Source organism: Fukomys damarensis, unplaced genomic scaffold (genome assembly GCF_012274545.1).
Source record: "Fukomys damarensis isolate Sample0158 unplaced genomic scaffold, DMR_v1.0_HiC HiC_scaffold_3, whole genome shotgun sequence".
In the NCBI taxonomy this organism is placed as follows: Eukaryota; Metazoa; Chordata; class Mammalia; order Rodentia; family Bathyergidae; genus Fukomys; species Fukomys damarensis.
The window spans coordinates 5,317,024-5,340,428 of record NW_022900915.1 but is presented as its reverse complement, the minus strand read 5'-3'; the positions used below and the strand labels follow the sequence as shown (position 1 = coordinate 5,340,428).

At 39.1% G+C, this 23,405-nt stretch overlaps 1 protein-coding gene and 1 pseudogene across 1 annotated transcript in view; one reads left to right on the top strand and one right to left on the bottom strand.

Moving 5' to 3' along the window:
* Slc12a2 (solute carrier family 12 member 2) overlaps positions 1 to 6,727 on the bottom strand; it is a 216,102-nt gene extending 209,375 nt beyond the window's left edge. Inside the window, exon 1 of the mRNA XM_010627283.2 lies at positions 6,472 to 6,727. Within this exon, the coding sequence (XP_010625585.2) occupies positions 6,472 to 6,727 (256 nt within the window). The remainder of the gene's footprint in view (positions 1 to 6,471) is intronic.
* LOC104864310 overlaps positions 1 to 23,405 on the top strand; it is a 174,964-nt pseudogene that overhangs the window by 118,387 nt on the left and 33,172 nt on the right.

Genomic DNA, 23,405 nt, shown 5'->3' with positions numbered 1-23,405 from the left:
GCGATTGCTTTATCCCCGGGAAAAAAAAAAAAAAAAAAAAAAAAATGCAATGCTATACCTAGAGTAGAGGGAATGTCATTATAGAAACAAGTATTTTTAGAGGATTTGGGAAAGAAGAGCATTTTTTCCTGTTTCAGGATTTATTCCATGATAAATTAGGTATAATGGTAGCTGCAACTATAAACACAATTTATTATGTATATTTGGAAATCGAATTTTGAACAGTTTCTACCAAAGGAAAGAACAGCTCTGATGCATACTAAGGTAGGTGGTGGAACTACATAAAAACAGGAATATCAGCAGATAACATGTAAACCAGGATGATGAATTAAGTTTCAAGAAAGACCACAGCGGCTACATTATTCTTAACCACATTTAGCTATATGAGTCACCATTCTCTTATGAGGAGAATTTGAATGCTGGAAGAGAATAATTCCAAATTGTCCATTCCTTACACAGCCTTTATGTATGTATGCATGCATACATTGGCTTAAATTAGCTAGGGAAGGCTCTGTTTAGTTTATTCCTTAGTGTGAGCTGAGTCATCAATAATTATATTTTCTATTTTCTTCATAGAATCTGGGAGAAGAACAACCTTGGAGGCGTTGCCTACAAGAACCAGGTGGGTCCAAGCAGCAATTATGGCTAAACCCTTTGTACCCAGCATGGAAGGACTGGAGGGAACATCTCCTCATGGTGGTGCCTCAAGCTGCAGGAGCATTTGCTGAGAGGCAGTTCAGCCGTTGGCCACTGGCAAAGCACAACCTGGGGCAGATGGGAACGTTAGGAATGAACCAATAGATCAGCGTTAACCAAAGAGAATGCAGCTGGGTAGTGCCAGCAATTCTCTTGTAGAGTTAAAAGGGTTTCCTCTGTAGTTAGTTACCTGGCATGGTTACTAAATGGCTTACATGACATAACATGCAGCATTCTGCAGTTCTGTGCCATTATTTTAAACATCGCCACACAGCCAAAAGGCAAAGAGAGAATGCAGGGAGAAGCTTTTAGCAGTAATTTGTAACAAAGATGTTTGGAATAAAAACACATTGCTTATTACCACTGGCTCTTGTGCTAATCACCTAATTGCAAATTGGCTTCCTTAATGTCTGGATACCACTGAAATAATCCCATATATTCTGTGTTCTTTTATCCTATTATTTACATCTGCATAGAACAGGCCTGCACATACAGATTTTTTTTTCTCTTTCCAGAGTCATTCAATGAATCCATTTTCTCTTTCTATTTGAAGCCAAAGAAATTAGACTAATGAACCACAAGGCTGTATTCTGAACCCAGGGCTTCAATGATGGGACATTATATAAAAATGAAAGTGTTCTGCAAAAAATACACTATATAGATCTTTACTCACAGAAATGCCCACCCAAAACTTCACATTCTGGGGAAGATATTTGTTGCATTTGGATATTGCTTTTCATTTACCATCATCCATTCTGGTGTTCTGGCTCTTTTTAGAAAATCAAGAGTAAAGCCACACTTTGCTCACTACATTCTCAAGGTGACTGTCTCCTTCCACTGAGTAAAACAGGATTAATGAGAGTCACTTGTTTGTAGCACTTGCTAATGCACAAGACAAATAGCAGAATAGTCTGCGTGATTATTCCTGGCACCTAGATGTGTGTCATCCAAGACACAGAAATACAATATCATCACTTGTTTAAGCAGAGCTTAAGTAAACTAGTTTTCAGTGAGCTACTTAGTGCAGCATTCTTCCAAAAGAAAGGAAAGGAACAAAAGCACATGTGGGCTGGGCAAGCAAGTATTGTCTTCCTTCTTCTTTTTAAAAACTTCTCTCTAATGCAAAATCTCTTTGTTACAGAAAATCATGTAATGTTGAAAGATATAAGGAACGAAGCAAAACTTACCCTTTCCAATTCCGTGGTGAAGTATTTGCCTAGCATGCATAAGACCCTGGATTTGATCACCAGTATTGAAAAAAAGTACCTTTTCCTTCACCCTAAAATAATCAACTTAAAAATTTTTGCAATTTTTCATGACTTTTTAAAAATTTCTTTTTATTTTTCCCTTACAACATATATTACTTCATTATCTAAAGATGAATATATATGAATGTATTTATGAATATATCTGATAATGTGTATTTATAAGAATATAAATGTTCTGAGCCTATAAAGTCTAGTTTTTAAAAAGCCAAATTTCAGGTCAACATGGTGTACACATTACAGATCTTTTTGAAAGAAAATGCAGAACTGGTCATCTAATCCACTTATCACATTATATAAGATCAGATATACCTCTTATTTTGTTTTTATTTGTATAGTTGAAATGTGTTCAGCTCCATTTTGGATCTATTCCCCTGTTTTCTTTTTCATAGTTCTGGGATTTACACTTCAACTAATTTTCTTAATTAATTTATCTGATCTTCCAATGTATTTAAGTCAAAATTTATCTGTATAGAAAACAAATTTTTCTTATAAAATATAACTTTAAGGAAAGAAACAGAACAAACACAAATAGTAAAGCAGGGTGAAGGAAAAGACAGTTGTGAAGGTGTAATAGTGCAATCTTACCTGTTCAGTTAAAGCTCCTTTACTCTCTGAACCAGAAAAGACCTATTTTTGTTGCTTTAATTCAAACCTGAACATAACAGCAACAAAATGGTTTCACTCCTAGCAACTACAAAAACTTCAGTTTGAACCAAAATTTTTTCTCTGAACCAAAGATTTTTCTCTTTCTCTTTCATAATTGGCTGAATTTGCCATAATGTTGTAATTCAAAGACTTCCTAAAATTTACCCTATTGAGGTCCAGGGATGTAGCTCAGTGGCACAGCGCCTGCCTGGCAAGCGAGAGGTCCTGAGTTTGATCCCTGGTACCCAAATAAATAAATCCTATTGAATGAATAAGATAATAAATATATGTGGCTCTTTTGAAAATTAAATGCTGAAGTGAAAATGTTGAAGATAGGAATTCATGTGGGGTGGATTAATGAATTAAATTTTTGGTTTGTATACTTTTTCTAATTTAAATTTTCAAGTGACTTTAAAAAATAATTGCTATTCTGGAAGTACATTGGTTAATCTGACTCCACAACATTTTAGAATACCTTTAAATCAAGAGTTTCAGCATAAGCCTGAGCCAAGTTGAACCAGCATTGAGCTCCATGTGAGTGAGTCTGAAATTTGCAAAGGAGGTAAGGGATAAGTTATATTCACAAGTCTTAAGAACAAAATTCATTCCTGGAAAGAAAAGTCTGGACTAGAGAAAAGAGGTGACATTGTGGCTGCCCCCTCAAATTAATCCCTAATGCCCAGAGTTGATATAAATATATAACACTTCAGTGGCCTTGCTAGAAATGGGACCGGCAGTTTCAGTTGTTAGTGGCTTTGACCCAGAGTGCTGTGCTCTCCCCATAAACCAGGATGCTTTTAGTAGGGCTTAGTGGTGGCTGCTGCCTTTGGTGTCCATCACAGGAGGAAATATCACTGGGCAGAAGAAGAGCACTAAAGGTATTCACTAAGATTAGTTTGTAGAATACAAAAGAGGAGGCCCTTGAGAATCCCCATACTTAAGGGGAAGAACTAAGGCTGACTGGGGGCAGAGTCAGGAAATACTCTTTCGTAATTGTTGTTTTGACAATATATTTATTTCCTGGCTGCAATGACCTGGGAAAATATGGACTTTCTTCCAATTCAGAATTTATGCTAGAATAAAGATGAGCCAAGATGGCTGAAGCATGGAAATATGATTATACGTGCACTTTAGACAATTTTCATTGTTCCAAGCTTTAAAAGTAAGTTGGTTGCATTTTACTAATCTGCATGGTCTAGTCGGGTGCTGGATAAGAAATGTTCCTCAAGAACGCCCATTAACTGATAACATGTGATATAGTAAAACTTTTAGAATGAGGAGCACTGTTAAATGCCATAGAAGAGTTCACAAGGGAGAAAGGTATGTGTAGTCCTGGCTTGAGTATTTCCCCCAGTTCATGTGCAGGAACCTTAATCTCGCAGTGCCATACTGCTGGGGCCTGGTGGGAGGTGTTTGGGTTCTAGAGTGGAGCCCTTGTGAATGGATTCATGTCTTCCTTTTATGAATGACTTCTTGCTTACACAGAACTGGAAGAGTCGCCACGAGAGTGGAGTGGGGTCTTGTTTTTTGACACAGGGGTCTCACTGTGTTACCAGGCCGATCCTAAACTCATAATTCTCCCTCATCAGCGGCCCAAGCATGTCCCTCCATACCTGGTTTGAGGGTAGGTTGTTATAAAGTGAGTGTGTCCCTCAAGCTCGTGCTCTTTTGTATGTGCTCATTTTCACTTCCTCTGAGTTGAAGCAACATGAGGCCCTCATTAGCTGCAGTCGCCCGATACAGGACTTCGCTGCTTCCAGAGCTGTCAATTTTTTTCTTTATAAATTACCTAGCCTCTGACCAGTTCTATTATGGCAATAGAAAAATCGAATAAGGTATATATTATAGCAAATACTTCCCTCTATTGAATGGATCAAGGCCTTTCTTTTATGTGCCCATGTTTTTCTAACCAAGACCATGAAGTAATCTCGTTCTCTTCATTATGGGCCAAATGACTACAAGTAATTGTCAAAGGTTGCTATAAATTAAAAAATGTCCCAGACTTTTATGGAAAAGACTAGTTGGTGTTGGGTCTCCATAAACAAGAGCTTACATGAAGATTCAAAATTAGTAAAAGAGGTCAGGAGAACAATACTGTAGTCCAGGAAATGCAGCTTCAGGAAGTACAGCTTCTCAGGAAAGTGTGATAAATGTAATTGCTGTGAGGCCAGGGGCTTTATTTATTGTGTTAATTGCTGTAGTCCCAGTACATAAAGCAGTGAAACTTATTAAGTATGTCTTGGATGAGTGAATACATGAACATGAAGTTGGAGGCATCTCAGGTAGCTCAAACAGGAGGGGAGCCAAGCTAAAGCAAACTAGATAAGCACTGCTGGACTTCAAATGAAATTAGAAGTGATCAAACTAGAAAAGTTGATTGTGTGGATTAACTAATGGTCAACTTGGAACACCCAGCTGAACTGAATCAGTATGGTCTGGGCATGGAAGACGCACCTGGGAACTGTTGTCAACTGCATAAAAAGAGAACTGGAGGTAAAGACTGTAGGCTATTGATTTTCTTTTCTTTTTTTTAAATTAATTTTATTGGTGCATTTTAGGTATAATGACATTCATCATTGGAAATTTGTAACTTTACATGTTCTGTCTTGGTTCTTATTTTTTCCCCATTCCCCTACCTTCCCTTAAACCCCTCCACTCCCTATTTACAAAGACTGTTTCCATTTTTTCATTCTCTCATATTAATTCCATTCCCTTCTTTCCCCAATTCCTCCCACTTCTCCTTCCCCTTTGGACCTCTTCTTCCTATTTCACACAAAAAAATTTCATGATCAAAGAGTGGCACCTGACCTAGCACAAAGAATCAACAAGTGGGATCTCTTCTTATTAAAAAGCTCTGCACAGCAAGAGAACCCACCAACAGTGTGAAGAGACAACCCAATATGTGGGAAAAAATTTTGCCACTTGTTTCTCAAAGGACTACCATCTAGAATACATAAAGAACTTAAAAAAATAAGAATTCCCAAATTTAAAGACCCCATCTAAAAATAGGCATCTGGAGAAAATGAAAAAATGGAAATAAAGTGTTTGTAAATGGGGAGGGGAGGGGGGGGTGAAGGGAGGGCAGGGACAAGGGGAAAAAATGAGAACCAAGACACGTCATGTAAAGGTACAAGATCCCAATGATGAGTGTAGCTGTACTGTATACCTAAAATGTACCAATAACTTCAATAAAAAAAGGAATCTGAAATGAAAAGATATTTACCAGACAAAGAAGTCGAAATAACAAATAAACATATGAAAAAATGTTCATCACCACCAATCATTAGAGAGATGCAAATGAAAACAACACTGAAATACCATCGCACCCCAGAAAGAATGGCTGCTATTATGAAATCAACCAGCAATAAATGCTGGTAGGGCTGTGGGGGAAAAAGGAAAATTGCTCCACTGTTGGTGGGAGTGCAGACAGGTGCAACCACTGTGGAAATCAGTATGGAGATACCTCAAAGAGCTTGAACTGGAGGTCCCATTTGATCCAGCTATTTTCCTACTGGGTATCTTTCTAAAAGAATTAAAAGAATCATGCCACAGTGATATATGTGCACCCATATTTATAGCGGCATAGTTTATAATAGCTAAAACTTGGAAACAGCCCAATCGCCCATCAACTGCAGACTGGATAAAGAAGATGTGGGATTTTTTTTGTTTAATAAAATTGAGTACTACTCAGCCATAAAGAATGAGAAACTAGAAACATAGCTAAATGGATGCACATTGAGGCACTATGCTTAAGTGAAATAAATAGTGAAATAAATAAATCTTTTACATGTGTAAAAGATTGTTCATTTTCTTGGAAAAGCTTGCTGCAGCTGGTTTTCCTGATGCAAACTTGGCTGTTCACATTGGAGGAGGAGCTGGGGTCCTCTCTGTCCCTGTGATTGGCTGTTGTTCCCATCAGGGGAGCTCTGATCTTTGCTTTGAACGTGAGTTCCTGGCTCCAGTTTAGATCCCTCAGCCTGGTGGCACAAATCCTTCACGCCGCTGGCGCAGGCTTTCTGGCTTCCACCTTTGGCCCTTCCTGGTGCAGATCCTCCATTCGGACTTGCATGAGAAATTGCCGTGGGCTCTAGGCCTTGGTCTGGACTTGTGGAGGACATTGCCAGGAAATCCAGGCCCTCAATTAGATTCTTCTAGTGTATGTTCTCTATTGTGTGGACAGATCTCTTGCACTCCTCTGCATTTGATTTTTTGGGTGAACACTATAGAATAATCCTATAAATTATGTGTCCTGTATTAAATCTATTCCCTTGCAAACCTTGACTACAGCATCCATGCTATCTTTTCCAAGATGCAAGGAAGAGTTTGGGTCCAAGGTTAGTTAGAAATACTTAGACCAATGACACTGAGAAAATTGGCAATCCAATTGGACTCTCCATCAGCTGTTTATGTTTGGTGCTGAGTAACAAAGTCACCCTAAAACATAGCAACTTATTTTGGAGTCCAGAGGCAGGCTACCTGGGAGGTCTCACATGAGGGTGCTGTCAAGTTATTGACCAAGGCCACGGTTACAGGAAATCTTGGCTGGGGTTAGAGAGCCTGCTTCAAATGCACTCACATGGCTGTTGGTAGGCTTCAGCGTCTCACCAGCTGTCAGCAGGCTGACAGGTTCTGGCCATGTGGATCTCTATTCAGACAGGACATTGCTTTGTGTGTGTTGGGGGTTGGGGGGGGTGGGGACAGACCCAGAGAGAAAGAGACAGGAGAACTAAATGGAAATTGCAGTCTTTTATAATCTAATCCCAGAAATGCCATCCCATTATCTCTGGGATGTATTGCTCAAACCAGGAGGGAGAGGCTGTTTAAATGTGTGAATGACAACAAGCAGGGGTCCTGGGGGCTGCCTGTGTTCCCAAAACCTGTCTGACCCCAGCCCTCAATTAATTTACAGCCAGGTAGGAGTATTGAAAATTTGAATACTTTTAAAAAACATTGTCTACACATTAGAAATAAAATCCAAAGATCTCTGCCATAGATGTCTGCTACCAGATTTGAAATGAACTACACAATGGTCTTATGCTCTCATAATTTGGGGCCCAATGTCAGAAATTTATTTTCAGTCTAACTCCTCTGGTTTAGTTTTACCTGTCCAAGCTGTACACAGAAACAGAAAGGGTCAGATTTTCAATTCAGCTTTTATTAGTTAATTTTCTGCGGGCAAATCCTTTCTGTCACTCCAAACCCTTATTTCTTGACATGTGCAAACTCTTCTTGACATTACAGTTATCCTCACTGAGACCCCCTCAAACCTCTAGTAAAATTTTAAAAACAGAAATAAAACAGTATTTTCATTTAGAGCATTGTATCCACTGCAGTCTCTCAGTATATGCAAATAGTTCATCTGACAAGCAAGGACATAGGCTTGTGTCTTGTTGCAATCGGAGAGCTGTCCATACTCAAACTGGCAAGGACTTCCCTTGGCTGAGTGAAGTGGACAGTCCCCTCCGCGGAGTGTTTCTATATTTTCAGGACTTGACAAGGTGTTGCTCTGCGGCTGTACTCCACAAGAGGAAAGATTCGCAAACTAACAGTGCCTGTGTGCCTCGTGTAAGACCCAGTGAGAACACACTAATGGGCCCAGCTCTCATCTGGAGCGGGTTCCCCTGTGTGGGTGATGTGGGCAGGCGGGATGGGCGGTACCCTGGCATCTCTCATGACCCCCGGCCGGGCTGCACCGCAAGGAGTTAAAGTCGTCTCGCTACACACAGAGGAGCAGCACCTGAGCAAGCAACGCTTAATTGCACTTCTAGATCCAGCAGAGGGATTGGTAGGTGCAATGAGCTCATAGCTTTTTTCCACAGCTATTATTCTGATCACATGAGAGTTACTGGTCATTCTTATAGTTCAAATTTTCCAGATCCCGGCAATTGTCACGAATGGAGTCGAATTAACCTTTAAGCCATTTTGTTCATTAGATCATTGAAGCCCCTGGACAATAGAAGTGGAAGTTGCTCGCCTTGGGCTTTCTGTACAGCCACACCGTAGATAGTAAATACAGTGGTCTTTTCCATTGCTTTAATAAGTTCTTCTGGTACCGATTAATAAACTTGATCTCAGCATTCCAGTGAGGGAGCAGCTTTATCAAACTACTGAGTTTGACTCTGGTGGTGACATAATTCTTTACAAGAGAACAAGTCTAGGAAAATCTACTTCTTGATTAAAAGGACAGTGAGGTTTCTTTTCACACTTTTATTCTGCTCTAAATTACAATTTACATAACACATTCTTCAATAAATCCTATTATAAAGATGTTATCCAAGTGATAAGCTTTAGCTAGAAAAGCCATTTCTATCAAGTGTCTGGGTGCTAAGAAAGTTATGATGGAAAGGACTATTTTTATTTAATTTCCTGGAAATATTGCCTTATTTAACAAATAAAAGAGAAAACAAATGAATATTTTTTGGTAAGCATATTCTTCTAATTCTCTGTTCTTCTTGATCTTTAACAGTTCATTTCCTACAATTTTCCTCAGTGGCCTGAGGCGGAGCTGCTTGTAAAGCTCCAGTCTGTTTAGTATAATCCAGTTTCCAAGGAAATTGCACAAGGATTGTTTTACTTTCAACAAAATGTACTTAAACTTTGTGTTTAAAGCTCCAAGGCTGCAATATGTACATTTGGGAATGCACGTTTGGGAGTACGGCTGTAAAATATCCCCAACAGAGAATCTCTTGTCCTGTGGGCAGCTGTCTCCAGTACTGCAGCCAAGACTTTAAAAACAGAAAACAAACAAAAAATAGCACCTGGTTATCAATGCCTTCACAGTGATCACTTTATACTCATGTGGTATCATTTAATAATAGGTAAGCCCTTACTGAATTCCTACTTTGAGCCAGGCGTAGTTACTAAGAGCATGAGTTTTGAGATCAGTTCCTACTTCTGGCATGCTAACTGTGTAGCACTGGAAAGTTACTGGACTTCTCTCTGCCCTGTTTCCTTCAGTTTTACAATGAGGATAATAAAAGTATCCCTGAAAATTAAAAGAGTTAACATGTATTACATTTAAAACAGTGCCTGGTATATAGTAATGCTATGTATTTTACTTGGGGTTTTATTATTAAAAATAGTCATAATCTCAATAGATTATTTTCATCTACATTTCTTCCTGTCTACTCCTTTAGCCTTCTCAGTTACTTTTTGTTGAGTTTAAATTTTCATGAGAGCTTCAAGAATTACACTGCTTTACAGTCTGAAACTTTTACTTTATAGATAAAAGCCAGCCCTGGGAATGTTATATGAGTGGCCAAAAGTAAAAATAAAACTTCATTGGTTACAGTACCAGGATTAAAATTGTGTCTATGTTTCCTGTACCTCATTTTGGCTTAAAAGACAGCATGGCATAGATTTGGGAATCTCTCAGACCTAAGCCTGAGACCCCAGGCACATTCTTCCTTTGCTATCACTGGCCTGTCTACAAATCATCATCCACCCCTCAGCAGCAAAACTAGAGCTTGTGGACTTTAATGTCCCTTTAAAAAAGAGTTCTGGCCATGTTCCCAGCCTCTTGTGTTCTTATAGCAAGCGTTAATGTAACAGCAAAGAAAATGTATTCCTACCCTTTTCTATGGATCAGTCGTTGCACGGATGATAGAAACTCATCCAAATTAGCTTACGCAAAAAGATTTAGTAGAACTGAAACAAGATGTGAGAAACAAGCCTTAAGAAGTCTCTAGAAGATTAGAATAAGGAGTTCACATTGCATTAGGGTTCTTTTTCTCTCATCTCTTCTAAAAACAGAGTGTGGCTTAATTCCCCCAGACCAGCTTTCTCTACTTGGTACGAACACAGCCACCAAAAGCTCCAGACTCATAATTGTATAGCCTTTGATGATTTGACAAAACAGGTTAGACTTACGCAGTGTGCCCATCACTGTCAAGGGAGAAGATGAAGTATTATGACTGGCCCAAGGTGTATCATAGGCTAAACCCAGTTCTCTGGTTGGGAGTGGAGTATGTTTTGAGTAGAAGGAAGAAAATGGTACAAAGGAGACAATATAGTCTCAGATTAGCTTCTCTGGGCAAAGGGTCAATTCATGTTCTATACATATTTATAGAATCTAGATTTCAAATTAATTGGCTTACAAATGAGGAAGACTGAATGCATACTCTGATAAATATTGTAAATATTTCATGTTCTATAACCTATATCCTAGTTTCTGAAAATGTGAGCAATAAGGCAACAGGGGAGTGAAATCATCAACCCTTTGGTTCTGTAGCAAATCTTTCTCTGACATCTGTCATATTGACATTTAAGAACCCAGCACAGCCTTCCCATGGCAAATTCCCAGTATTTGTCATCACTTATAATTTTATTAGAGCTTATATTTCACCATACATGGGGCAGTTGTTTATATGCCATTTAAAAATGAGAAAACTAAGAGATTAGCTTATACTTGGTTACGTATTTAATAGTAATTATGAACTAGAAGTGGATTTTTGTCTTGTCAGAGTTTCTCTCCCCATATTTGGATAAATTGAGGCAAGCAAGGATATTTTGTTTTTCCGTTTTTTTGTTTTTTGTTTTTGTTTTTTGGCAAGAAAGGTGTTGAATTCAGTATGCTACAAACCTGGCTCGGTGTATATACCAAGATGTACTTATGGAAAGAGTGGAAGTGTCTTTGCCCATAACAAAAGATGGCAGGAAACGAGGTAGGATTTGTGGAGATGGACAGGAGGTCTGGGAAGGGAGGAAAGACAAGGGGGAAGTGAAGAGGAAGCAAAACTGACCAGTGCGCCACATGTATACGTACCAGTTCCTCAAGATGAACGTAATGATGTACTGCAAACACGGATCAACGGTTTTCAAGAAAAAGGCATTCATGAAGAGGACTTTTTGAACTGCTTCAGAAAGAGACAGGAATAATGGGATACGTATGTTTGAAGTGCAGGGCAGTATCTTGAAGGTGATTAATGGTGATATGTCACATACTGTGATAAAGTTTTTAAAATTTTAAAAAGTATTTTAGTTTATTTCACAGAGTGAAGCCTTGACGAGGTGGGAAATAAAAATGAGATCTGTAAAATGAGGCCCCACTAAATTCCTGTGACATGCATCCACCAGGGCTGGCATTCTTCTTGAGTACTGGCTGAAGTTTTCCTTATTTTCTTTCCTGGTTCAGATTGCCAGATTCTTGTGTTTGATTTTAAATTAATATGACAGCATGTCCTGTTTACTTGGATTGGTTCACAATTATTCTTTTTGTCTTCTGTTCTATAACACAAGGGTTACTTTTTTCATACCTGACCGGATACTACACATGTCCTTTATGTGTTTGAGTTTGTTTAGTTCTTGCAAATATGTTTCATAACTCTATTTAACAACCAAGTCATTTCATAGGATTGGGAGTAGGGGACGGTGAAGAAAGTGAAATTCTACAAGCTCTTTTGCTGGGCTGTTAATTAAATGATTCATTCTCTATTAAGTATTACTCTAAACAATCCATAAAAGAGTCCACCTTAGCAGTTAAATCAGTTATAAATGTTCTCACCAAATGCTTTTGATTCCCTAAATCAGATCTTGATGCAATGAATAAGGACTTGGGAATAGTTGTGCAAAGAACCTACTTCTGTTTCAAAACTGTTTCAAAACTGCTTGCCAAATCCCAGGTAAATTAAAACAAACCATGTGCTCTTTATCAGTGAAACCAGTTTTTAAAAATGACACTCCACTTTCCAGTAGCTAATAATAGAAGTATTTCTTCATTTGCTGCAACTAACTCTTCAACTAGCATTAGAGATGAGATTCAATCTGTAGTTTTACCTTTGAAGTTCCAAGCTTTTTGCAAAGAAATGAATTTACTTTTCACAGAAAGGAGAAGTTGGTTCAATCTATAAAAAGTGGCAATTTTCCAGGTGCCATTTGTGGAGTTGTTAAATGTGTGATCAAAAAAACTTAAACTATGACTGTGTGGGTGACTCAATGTGACACCTCACATTGTTACATAACATTAAATGTAAACACTGGGCTATATAAATGCTGGCTTGGTACCTAAAAGAAAAAGGAAAGTTAACTCTACATTGTGGTCTTTTTCTTAAATTCTTACTCACTATATGTTTCCAATGTAAATATTTTCACATCTGATGGCTATCCTTTGATCTTGGGGCATTTTCCTCTAAAATCTTAGTGTAGTATTTTTTTTTCTTAATTTTTGAGGCAGGGTCTCACTATGTAGTTGAGACTGACCTGGAACTCACTATGTAGCCCAGGCTGGTCTTGAACTCATAGTGATCCTCCTGCCTCAGCCTCCTGAGTGCCAGGATTACAGGTGTGCGCCACCACACCTGGCTTAGTGTAGTATTTATTGATAGTCTTCTCAAGCATGTCCCTTGAGGTACTTTTAAGGTCCTTTTCATCTCCCTTGTCTTCTTATTTAATTTTACCTTACACTTCTTTCTTTGCTTTTATTCATCTTCTTTACATGCATCGTTTCTGTGATTTTCATAAATTTGCTGGTGCTCTCGCCTTTTGCTATCTATATGTCATATTCTCTTCCCTGAGTCTCAGTGCTCCTCTAAAGTGCTCTTTTGGGGTGTAAAAGGTACAAAGGGGAGGCACTTACTCCCATTGACTCAGTTAGGTTGGCTTTTGGTATCCAGAGTCTTAGATTTTTCTAGCAACCATTCTAATAATACTTCTTTGTGTAGAGAAGACACTTCCGTTTCAGATGGTCTTCAAAACAAGTCTAAGCACCATAATCCATGTCGTTGCTCTCACACTTGAAGTTCAAAGCCACCCTGAGGAACTTAGTCACAGCCAGTCTCAAAATAAAAAATAAAAAACGCTAGAGATGTAACTCAGTGGCAGAAAGCTTGCCCAGCATTTGAGAGGCCCTAGGTTCAATGCCCATTACCAAGAAAAAAGAAAAAGGCAAAGAAAAAAAGAACACTAGAGGTTCACACAGGTGATGGAGAAAGGGAGAGTTAAAGCATGGCTTTCACGTCTTGCTAAGGAGAAACTGAGCCTGCCCAACTCCTGTTGCTTGTGGCTGTCACATAATGTTGACGGCTGCTTCCAGGTGGCATTGTCACAGCTGTGAAGCTCCAGGGCTCTAATCTGACCTAGACTCTGTGCCGACGCCGAAGAGGAGGTTACAGAGAGCCTAATACCACTCACTGGTCGCTAGGCTTGGTTGGCTTTCATGCCTCTCAGCTCTTTAGTGACCTCTGGTTTGCTGGGCTGGTCTCCTTCGCTCTGTGTGCACTTACAGACCCAGGAAAACATTTTCCCTCTTTCCTTTGGGAGGCATTCAGTTTGAATCCGTACCGAGAACACATGTCCAACCTGTGCTCTGAGGGGCAGCGCCTTTAATGACACAATGGTATTTTAGCTTCTAAAATGATTTTAGAGTGACTGGAAGGTACTCACAGCTATTCTTCTTTCACAGAAAAGAGGACTACGGTTCCCAGGGTATAATCTTTAGTGGCAGAAACTTATGGTATAGCATTTTTTGCTAGATTCTCCACTTGACCTTAGCTAGAAGGCTGATAAGTGATACTAGATTTTTCTATAATTTGTTTCCTGAATTTTGAAAGGATACCACTAATAATTACACTGGGACTCCAGTCATAAACAAAGTGAAGGGGAATGTTTGGTCATTCTAAGCTTCTTTCATTAAGCAACGGAAATGGGCATTTAGTCTCTGGTAGGCCTTCTGGTGAAATGGACAAGAATCTGCTAACCTTTGAAAATAAAAAAATCAAAGTCTGTCTTCAAACAAAAGTGGTTTTTATGTTGATCACACAAAGTCTTCTTTGTTTTGTTTTTGTGTTGATTACACAAACTAACTCTTACTTATGCAATCAAGTATTATTGAGTATTTATTACACACAAGGTCATACTATCCATGAGGGATGAACATATGAATAAACACTTTCCTGTTTGCTCTTTTGAATAAAAAAATCATTTCAGCCAGGCACAGTTGCACATACCTGTGATCCCAGCCACTCTGGATCACGAGACAGGAGAATTGCATGTTCTAAGTCAGCCTGGACAATATAGCAAGACACTGTCTCAATAGGAAAAACACCAAGGGTTAGGGATTATGGCCCTGGGCTCAATCCTTAGTACCAAAAGATGAAAAGAAAAGAATTCCAACTTCTCAATCTTCTGTTTCCTGTGATATTGCTGATGTCCCTTGTATTGGATGATATTAAAATTAAAATTACATTTGATGTCAAAAAATTAGTATCGGTTAATTCCTCTGATGATTTTAAGTTTTCTTTTATGCAAACAACAGTTGAATTAAGTGATTTAGACTGTATTTTAATCTCCTTAAAAATTGGAGAATGTGCTAACTCAGAAAAACGTGCATACTGGCTTAGCATTAGCATCAATCATTGGTGGTTGTGTAAATCTTATCTAACTTTCCAGATTAGAAGACAAAATACTCTCAGTAATATTTGATAAAACAGGCTTATATTGTGCCTCAGGCCAGTTTGAAATAATTTATAGGCAGATAACTTATTTACCTGGCATAATTAAATTAAACAGAGCACTAAAATAGCTAAAGATTTATACTAATTCTTTTCATTTGTTTGTTTGTTTATTTTGAGACAGGGTCTTGCTATGTAGTTTACCCCAGCCTTGAATTCACTGTGTAGCCTAAGCTGGCCTCAAACTCACAGTGATCCTCCTGCCTCAGCCTCCTGAATGCTGAGGTTACAGGCATGCAACACCACACCTAGCTAGATTTATAATAATTCTTGAGATCATTAATCAATGATGGAGGCATTTTATTTGTATTCCACAAGGGATAATGTTTTTGTAAAACTTGCTATGTCAGGAAGATTATGGACCCTCCTCTAAGATGACACAGGTCTTACTTGGTTATTCTATAAATAGGTCACCTGGTAAATTTTGTAAATAACAATTGCAAGGCTAAGTTTCTAGTAGGGACAGCTGACTCGCATAGTGATTAGCATGTAGAAACACCCTGCCTACTAAGGTAGGCCGAGTAAGTCCCTGGCTTATGGAGGAGTTCCATTCCAGGAGTTCATACGTCGGACCTGTTCCTGAACCCGACAAAGCGAGTCGTGTACACCTGAGACACGAACATTCCATGTGTGTTGCCCTTCCTGGAAGTCCCCTCCACGTCCCCACTGCTTCTGCTGATTGAGAACTGTACTACCATACACTATAAGCACTCAGCAGCACAACCATGACGGTGTCTGGCAGACGTGATTCATTCTGTGGTTGGTTCCTGTATTCTTTCTTTCTTTCTGTTTTTGGTTATTTTGAGGCAGGGTCTAACTGTGTAGCGTAGTTGAGACTGACCTGGAACTCACTATGTAGCCCAGGCTGGTCTCGAACTCACAGCGATCCTCCTGCCTCAGCCTCCCGAATGCTGGGATGACAGGAGTGGGCCACCATGCCCGGCTTTCCCATCTTCTTTTGTTTTGTTTGTTTCTGTGTTTGGTACTGGGGATCGAACTCAGGACCTTGCACTTGCAACAAGGCAGGTAGCAGCACCACTGAGCTAAATCCCTGGCCTGTGTTCCCATCTTCTAATGTTCATAATGTGAAATCTGTTCATAGCTATGAAAGTTTGCAACTCGAATGTTTGTAATTTGGGAACTTGCTGCATTTAGGTGAGAATAACATGATCATTGCAGTGTGCCCGTTGGAGAGCGTACCGTGCTCACAGGTACTGGATAGATATGTTGCCTTGGCCACAGGCACTGAACACAACCTTAGCTCTGCCAGAGAGGGTGGAACATGAATAGTGTAAATTTATCATCATCAGAAGATAATTCAAACCTCTCTGTATTACAGAATGTAGCACACAGCTGGACAGTTAATTAGATACTGCCTTCAGTTTTCCATCATCTGTTTTGCATATGATAGGCTTAGCTCTCCAAATACACTGTTTAGGAGGCACAGTCCCGGCCAGAGCTTGGGTGTGTGAGGAGCTGGTGTTCTCTCTGGATGTCCTCCACTGCCCCCAGCAAGGCTCCTTATCCCCTTCCCCCCCGAGTGAAACTACGCTTCAGACCCACTCGGTGCAACCTTTCCAATTAAGCAAATCAGCTGTAATTTCTCCTCCGTGCTTACTTCACTCTGTGACCTGTGCAAGCTCCTTATCTCTTGGTCTCCTCATCTGTGCAGAACTGAAAATAGCTGGGAATACAGGCAGCACTAGAAGCCGCACTTCTGCGGGGCCCTGGATGGCTGCGAGGGTTAAACGCAGTGAGCTATCGAAATGGCTAATGCAGGGCCTCAGCAGTGATTGCAGCAAACATGGCCTCCTTTTGCTCCTTACCCCCCACATCCTTTAGCCAAATTCTAACCACACTTCACTTTTCACTCACTGGGGCTTCTGTTTGGCTAACACTTCATAGATCACATCTGCCAAGGACAAATCTGGACTTTGAGATCAGGAAAGACCAGAAATGATCTACTCTGGAATTTTTGAAGGAGTGTTCACAGGCTCAGGTTCCTGTGGGCATCTTGACAAAGGCTACAGAGTTGTGCAAGCAGCAGAGTGGGTAGGGCTCTGACCCTCAACCTCCTTTCACATACGGAATGCTACTTTTATCACTTTTTGTTTTTTACTTTGCTTTTTGAGACAGGGTCTCACTATGTAGTTGAGACTGATCTGAAAATCACTATGTAGCCCACGCTGGTCTCAAATTCATGGCGATCCTCCTGCCTCAGCCTCCCAAGTACTGGGATTACAGGCGTGTGCTACCACACCTGGCTTTTTATCAGTTTTAAATAATGAAATTTTCATGAGATTTCATTTTGAGAATACGGAACAGTTTTGTTCTCCACCACCAGCACTTACCAAAAAAAAAAAAAGAAAAGAATTTGAAATATGGCTCTGGGCAAACTTCATTTTAAAGATAAGAAAAATTAGACCTAGAGAAGTTAGAGACTTAAGCTTTTGCCTTGCTCCTTCTGTCCCTCTGAGGTTTTTTTATTCTGCCTACTCCAGTAAGTTGCTGAACCTCTTGATGCACGTCCTTTCACCTTAAGGCCACTCGACCAGACTCTGTGCTCGACTGCTCTCTCATGAGCCTGTTTAGTCAAGACGTACTAAGTTTAGATTCTTCCAATAGTTTCACAACTCCTTAGCATTAAAACCTTCCCCTGAGTGTTGACATAACGTTAAGGTGTTGATCATTGCCAAGACTCTTTAAGTTTTATTACCCAGTGTATTTAGATTTCAAAAAGTAAGCAAATCTATAAAAATATTTTAAGAGAATTACTCAAGTTAAAAATGCATATATGTTATTAAACATTCAAACAATGCAGAGATGTAAAGAAAAAAATCCAGAAGTGTTCTTTCACCCTTCACCCTTTCCCTGAGCAAAGGCCAACTAACTCCTAACCTCCCGCTGGAGCCACTGTTAAAATTGTAACATACAGAGCCAGGGATTTAGCTCAGTGGTTTTGCCGCCTGCCTCACAACTACATGGGCCAGAGTTTGATCCCCGGTACAAAGAGGAAAAAAAAAAAAAAGAAACGTACAGCTTTCCAGATGTTGTATGTATCTACTGTCACATAACTTTTGTTTCCCCCTAAAAATAAAACCTACTCCTCATACAGTCTTATGCTTTTTTTTTTCTTCTGAAAACAACAGACACAGTTCCAAGTTGGCGTATGCTGATGCTCTTAAAATTCTTCACCTCATTTCCTCTGTATTTCCTCTATTTTTACCATTGCAAATACTCTTGCAAGGTGGGTTTCTATGTCTACCTCCACTGTGCACATTTGAAAGCATATCTCTTGAGACATCTGGAAAATTCTATAATCAATTAAAACATTCGACAGGTGTAGACAAACTGCTCTCCAGTTTCTACATCACTTCATATTCATACTGGTACTCTTGAACCAATACAGAGAAGTTAAACTTGATTTTTTAGACTTTTTATTATATTCTAAATATGTCTTTAATTTTCTAATTGGAAAGACCACAGTGGTTTATTACATTGTGCTTGTTTATTGGCAGTATTCAGTGCTTTTGTCTATGTTATTTCCACTTGTATTTTTTCTGTACATAATGTGTATATATTGAACATTTTTCTATTCAGTGGTCTTTTTCTTATTGATTTATTCATCTTTTATATTATTTTAGTGCTAAAAATTCAAGCCATGGCCTCGGGTCAACACATTTGGCATGTACTCTCCCACGGTTCTAGACTGTATTATTTTAATCCTTTTTTATGCACCGATATAATTTATATCAATTTTCTTATATATGTTACCTATATTTTCCCTTAGTTTACTGTCTCTCTTTTCACTTTGTTACGGCCCATTTGCTGATTTATTTGATTTTCAGACAGCCACACTTCGCGACGTTTTCCTTTATGGCGTTGCAAGTCACATTCACTCTCCCTTTTTAACCCAAATGCTTCTCTTCGCCTGTCTTCCTGTCTCTCTTGCCTAAGATATTGTCCTGTGTCATTAGGACTGAAACGATAGCCTTGTAATTAATCAGTCAACTCTTGGTCGTGCTTCTCCGCAGCTCATTATTCATATTTCCTTAATTTAAAATATTTATCAGACATTAGTGCTCACTGAAAATTCTTCTATTGACTCACATTGCATTCTGGCAACAATTCAAACTTTTTACTTTAGTTTGTAGAGCCCTAAACAGCATGACCGACCTCTCAGACTCCCTCTTCTGTGGATACGTGCTTCAGCTCCGTATGCACTTTAGTCAAACAGCCTGAATTTAGTCTTAGGTTATGGCCTTTGCGTTAATCTCCCCAAATAGAAAGCATTCCTTTCCCCTCTTTGAACGACTTACTCCTTCGTGCCATTCAAATCTTAATTTAATTTTAACGTCTTTGGAGAAGATTTTCCTTCAAAAATAGCTAATTATCAGGAGCATAACAACCAATTTTAATTTTCACAACTCCACATATCACTATTTAGGACTCCTTTTCATGGTCAATTATTAGTTGAATAATTAATCTACTTATTTTGGCATATATATGTAAAACCAGTCACCTACGTATTCATATCCCCATCCACCCATCTACATGCTTTTCTCGTACTATTCATTAACCCATCCATCCATTCATCCATCTCTTCTCTTGGGCCTTGTGACTAATATTTTTAAAAAGTATTTACTGTCATTTAAGTTAATCGTATAGTGATCATACAATTTATCATCTAAATTGCAATACTTTGAGAGTAAAGTGAATTATATTGGGACAAGAGATGTAACTTGAGTCTATCTCAGGCATGTAATTACTCAATCAACTACCAGAAGTTTCTCATAAAATTATAGAAGCTTTGTAACATTTGGTATTTGTTACACAGCAGTACGTAAACAGAACCCTTGTGGGTCAGTGCACAGAATCAGGAGTCACAAAACCTCTGCCCTGGGCTAGCCTTCAGGCCTGCAACATATCAATTAAATTTTCTTGGTGGTGGGGGGTATCAAATTTCTTCATCTGTAACCAGAGGAGAGTGTTATTTAACCTCCCAGAATCACAGAAATTGGTGAAAATCAAATGAGAAAATGCTATGAAAACACTTTCTGAAAGTGGATCTGAGTTGGAGATTTAGCTCAGTGATTCTGCCACCTGCCTTGCGAGTGCAAAGTCCTGAGTTCAATCCCTGGTACCAAAAACAAAACAACAACAAAAAAACCAACCAAACCAAAAAAAATAAAAACTTTGTAAAAGTGGATCTGAAATAGGTATGAAGAGTTGCATACTATAAATATACAAGTTATATTTTTTCCTTAGAAATCTTTCACTTTTTTTTTTTTTTTTTTTTTTTTTTTTTTTTTTTTGGTAAGGCACACACAGTAAATACTGAGCTAAATCCCCAGCCCAATTTATATTTTTCCTAAGACCAAATAGGCTTAATAATTACCCTGGCAGAGCTGGCCCTACCGTACAGGAAAGATGATCCCAGCCCCACGCAACATGTACTATGTCTCCAAACTGAAACAAACTCTCTGTGCTTGATAAATGACTAAAATTCATCCAGGCAAGGCAAGATTTGTGCAGCTCCATTCAGAATTGAAGAAATACAGATGTGGCAGATGTGATGAGATCAAACTAAAACTGCTAGAGTATGTCACCCTCGTCGAGGTTTTCCTTTACAATTCAAGGTTACCACATTAAAAATAATTTAAAGCGCATGCATGTGGAGAGCTGCTTACTGAGTACTCTCAGACACTGGTTAAAACGGTTTAAATCTCCAGTGTGGACGGCCAAAGCCATCCACAAGTAAGCCAAGTTTACCTATTTCCATGCAACCCAAGCCCATTAGGGTTAGATATAATGTTTAACCTTTGGAATTCTCAGAGAGGGGATCTGACTCAGTGTTCCTGATCGTGTGTGTGTGTGTGTGTGTGTGTGTGTGTGTGTTTCCAAATCTAAGAAAAGAATGTGCTTATAAAAAAATGATAAGATTCGAGCTTCCTGATTTTTTTCAGCACCAAGGATGAAACCTATGGCCTCCTGCACAAAAGGCAAGTACTCTGCCACTGAGCTACCTACCAGCCTCTCTCTATATATTTTTTATTTTTAAATTTTGAAACAGGGTCTCAGTTGTACTGCCTCAAATTTGCCATCCTCTGGGCTGGGGATTTAGCTCAGCGGTGCCATCCCTGGTACAAAAAAAAAAAAAAAAAAAAAAAAAATTGCCATCTTCCTACCTCAGCCTCCGGCCTAGCTGGGTTTACAGGTGTGTGCGCCAGGTTCAGCTTCCTGTTTTTGATGCATCCATTGTTTGCAAAACCAACCTCTGCTCAATTATTTTTAAAAATTAATCCTTCTCTGTCTGTGACAATCTGAGCATCCCTTTCAGTTATCTGTCTAGAATTTTATTCAGCGATTTTATAGCTGTAAATAGGCAAGTGAAAAAAAAAACAGGATTTGATACTTAAAGACAGTATAAGCTACCAGAAAGAACATTTGCTTTTTATTAAGACCTTAGTTCAGTTCTTACTACACATAGCTAACAGCATTAACTTCACCTATCTACCTAAACCTTCTGAAGCTTAGAAAGAGTAAATAGGAAAAATAATACTTCCTTCTTTTGTTGTGAGAAGTAAATGGTCCCTCATGCTTGTGGAGACCAAAAGTACGTTAACATTTTTATCCCAATTTACAGTTCTCCTGGAGTAGATCCTCTACAAACATTGCTGCTGAATATCCCAACGCACTCTTTCCTCTTTCCCAGTTTTCTCCAGGATTTCTAGAAGTTCTCAAATATTTTCACATATATATCTCAATACACACAAAATTTAGAGCAAATTGGTCTTTTCTGCCTATTCCTTAAGCACCTTGCTCTATGAGCTTCAAGATGGAAATTAGAAATACTTTTCCGTCTGTAATCGTATTTTCTTCTTTCTTTTCCAATCTACCTTCCTGCCCAAATTCATAACTTAACCTCTTATTTGTATTCAAGTAAAACCCATGGAATAGATTTGGGGATTGCTATATCTTCCAATTCTTAGGCACAGCCAGAGCCTAAATTCTGATTCGTGCTTATAGGAGTACCTGGCAACAAAGGTTCCTCACATTACACGGTCTCGTTTTACCCTGAGAGGCTGATCGTCACATCCATGATCAGAGTCAGGATTCTAACTCAAGTCCTGTGACACCAGGGAGCCTCTTGTACGTGCAAGTTAGTTGTAGCTAGGATTTGAGTGAAATTGCCTGGCCCACAGCTGAAATGAGTTGCTCTCTCCTTCCTGACTTTGGACAAGTCTATGCTATGCCTGAAGATTCAAAATCTGCTTTTGTTTGTTTGTTTGTTTGTTTGTTTATAGGGTCGTAGCTGCCTTCCATGCTACAGACCTCTAAAGGTCATGCTGCAAAATCTGCAATGCCTTCCAACTGAGCAGGAAAAAAATCACTGTACCATTTTTCACTCTTGGCAAATATGTGTGTGTACTTTTCCCGAGTAGATAATGGTTCTTTGTGTTTAATTTCTATTGCGTATTCATAATTTCCATTTGTGGGCAGAGTCATGGTTTAAATTAAGCCTACCTTGTAGGATATCAGATTCAGTATCTTCCTTTTCCTGTTACAGTTTACTAAAGTCCTGGAATATTTCTTGAGAACCTTGCCAGAGACAGGTGGATAGTGCTGTCTCTCTCTCTCTCTCTCTCACAGGCACACACACACACACACACACACACACACACACACACACAATCCAGCATTGTTTTTTAGTGTCCTATTCAGAGAGCAGCCAATCTGGCAGGCAAATTCATGCAGTTAGTGTTCTGGGAGTCAGCCTAGATCACCCAGGCAGCTGATTCCCGTGACATCCCTCATGGAAATCAGGAAACTGATGGATTGAAAATCAGTAGAATGTTGATTTCCAGCCAAGAAACACGTACTTCACTTGTGCAGTCAAAAGAGAAGCATATTCAGTTAAAATCGTCCTTCAGAGCCCTTTTATTAGGGAGGCTGTAGGCTTTCTTAAGCCTCAGCCAAACATTTTTAAACTCTTTTTCGGGGATAGTCTGCAGGTGCAGAAAAATATCTGAAGCTCTTGGCATTACCCTGGAGTCTGTCAGGGAGACCTACAGTCACAGCCACGCTGGTCTGTGCAGTGATAAGGGGGATTCTTGTGAATGGAAAGATCAGATAACTATTAAGTTTCAGCCAGGATTTTCATTAGCAGTTATGTTTGAGAGAAAAACATCTCCCGACGAACTCCCTTGTGTCCTTCTCCATTGCCCTTCTTTAGAGTTCACCTCATTTCTATGTCCTTTTATACCTTTTCAGTTGACACTGAAACCTAAGTGAAACTCCTATGAAAAACCATAACTACCATTCTGCCTTGCTATTCCCAAATCACAGG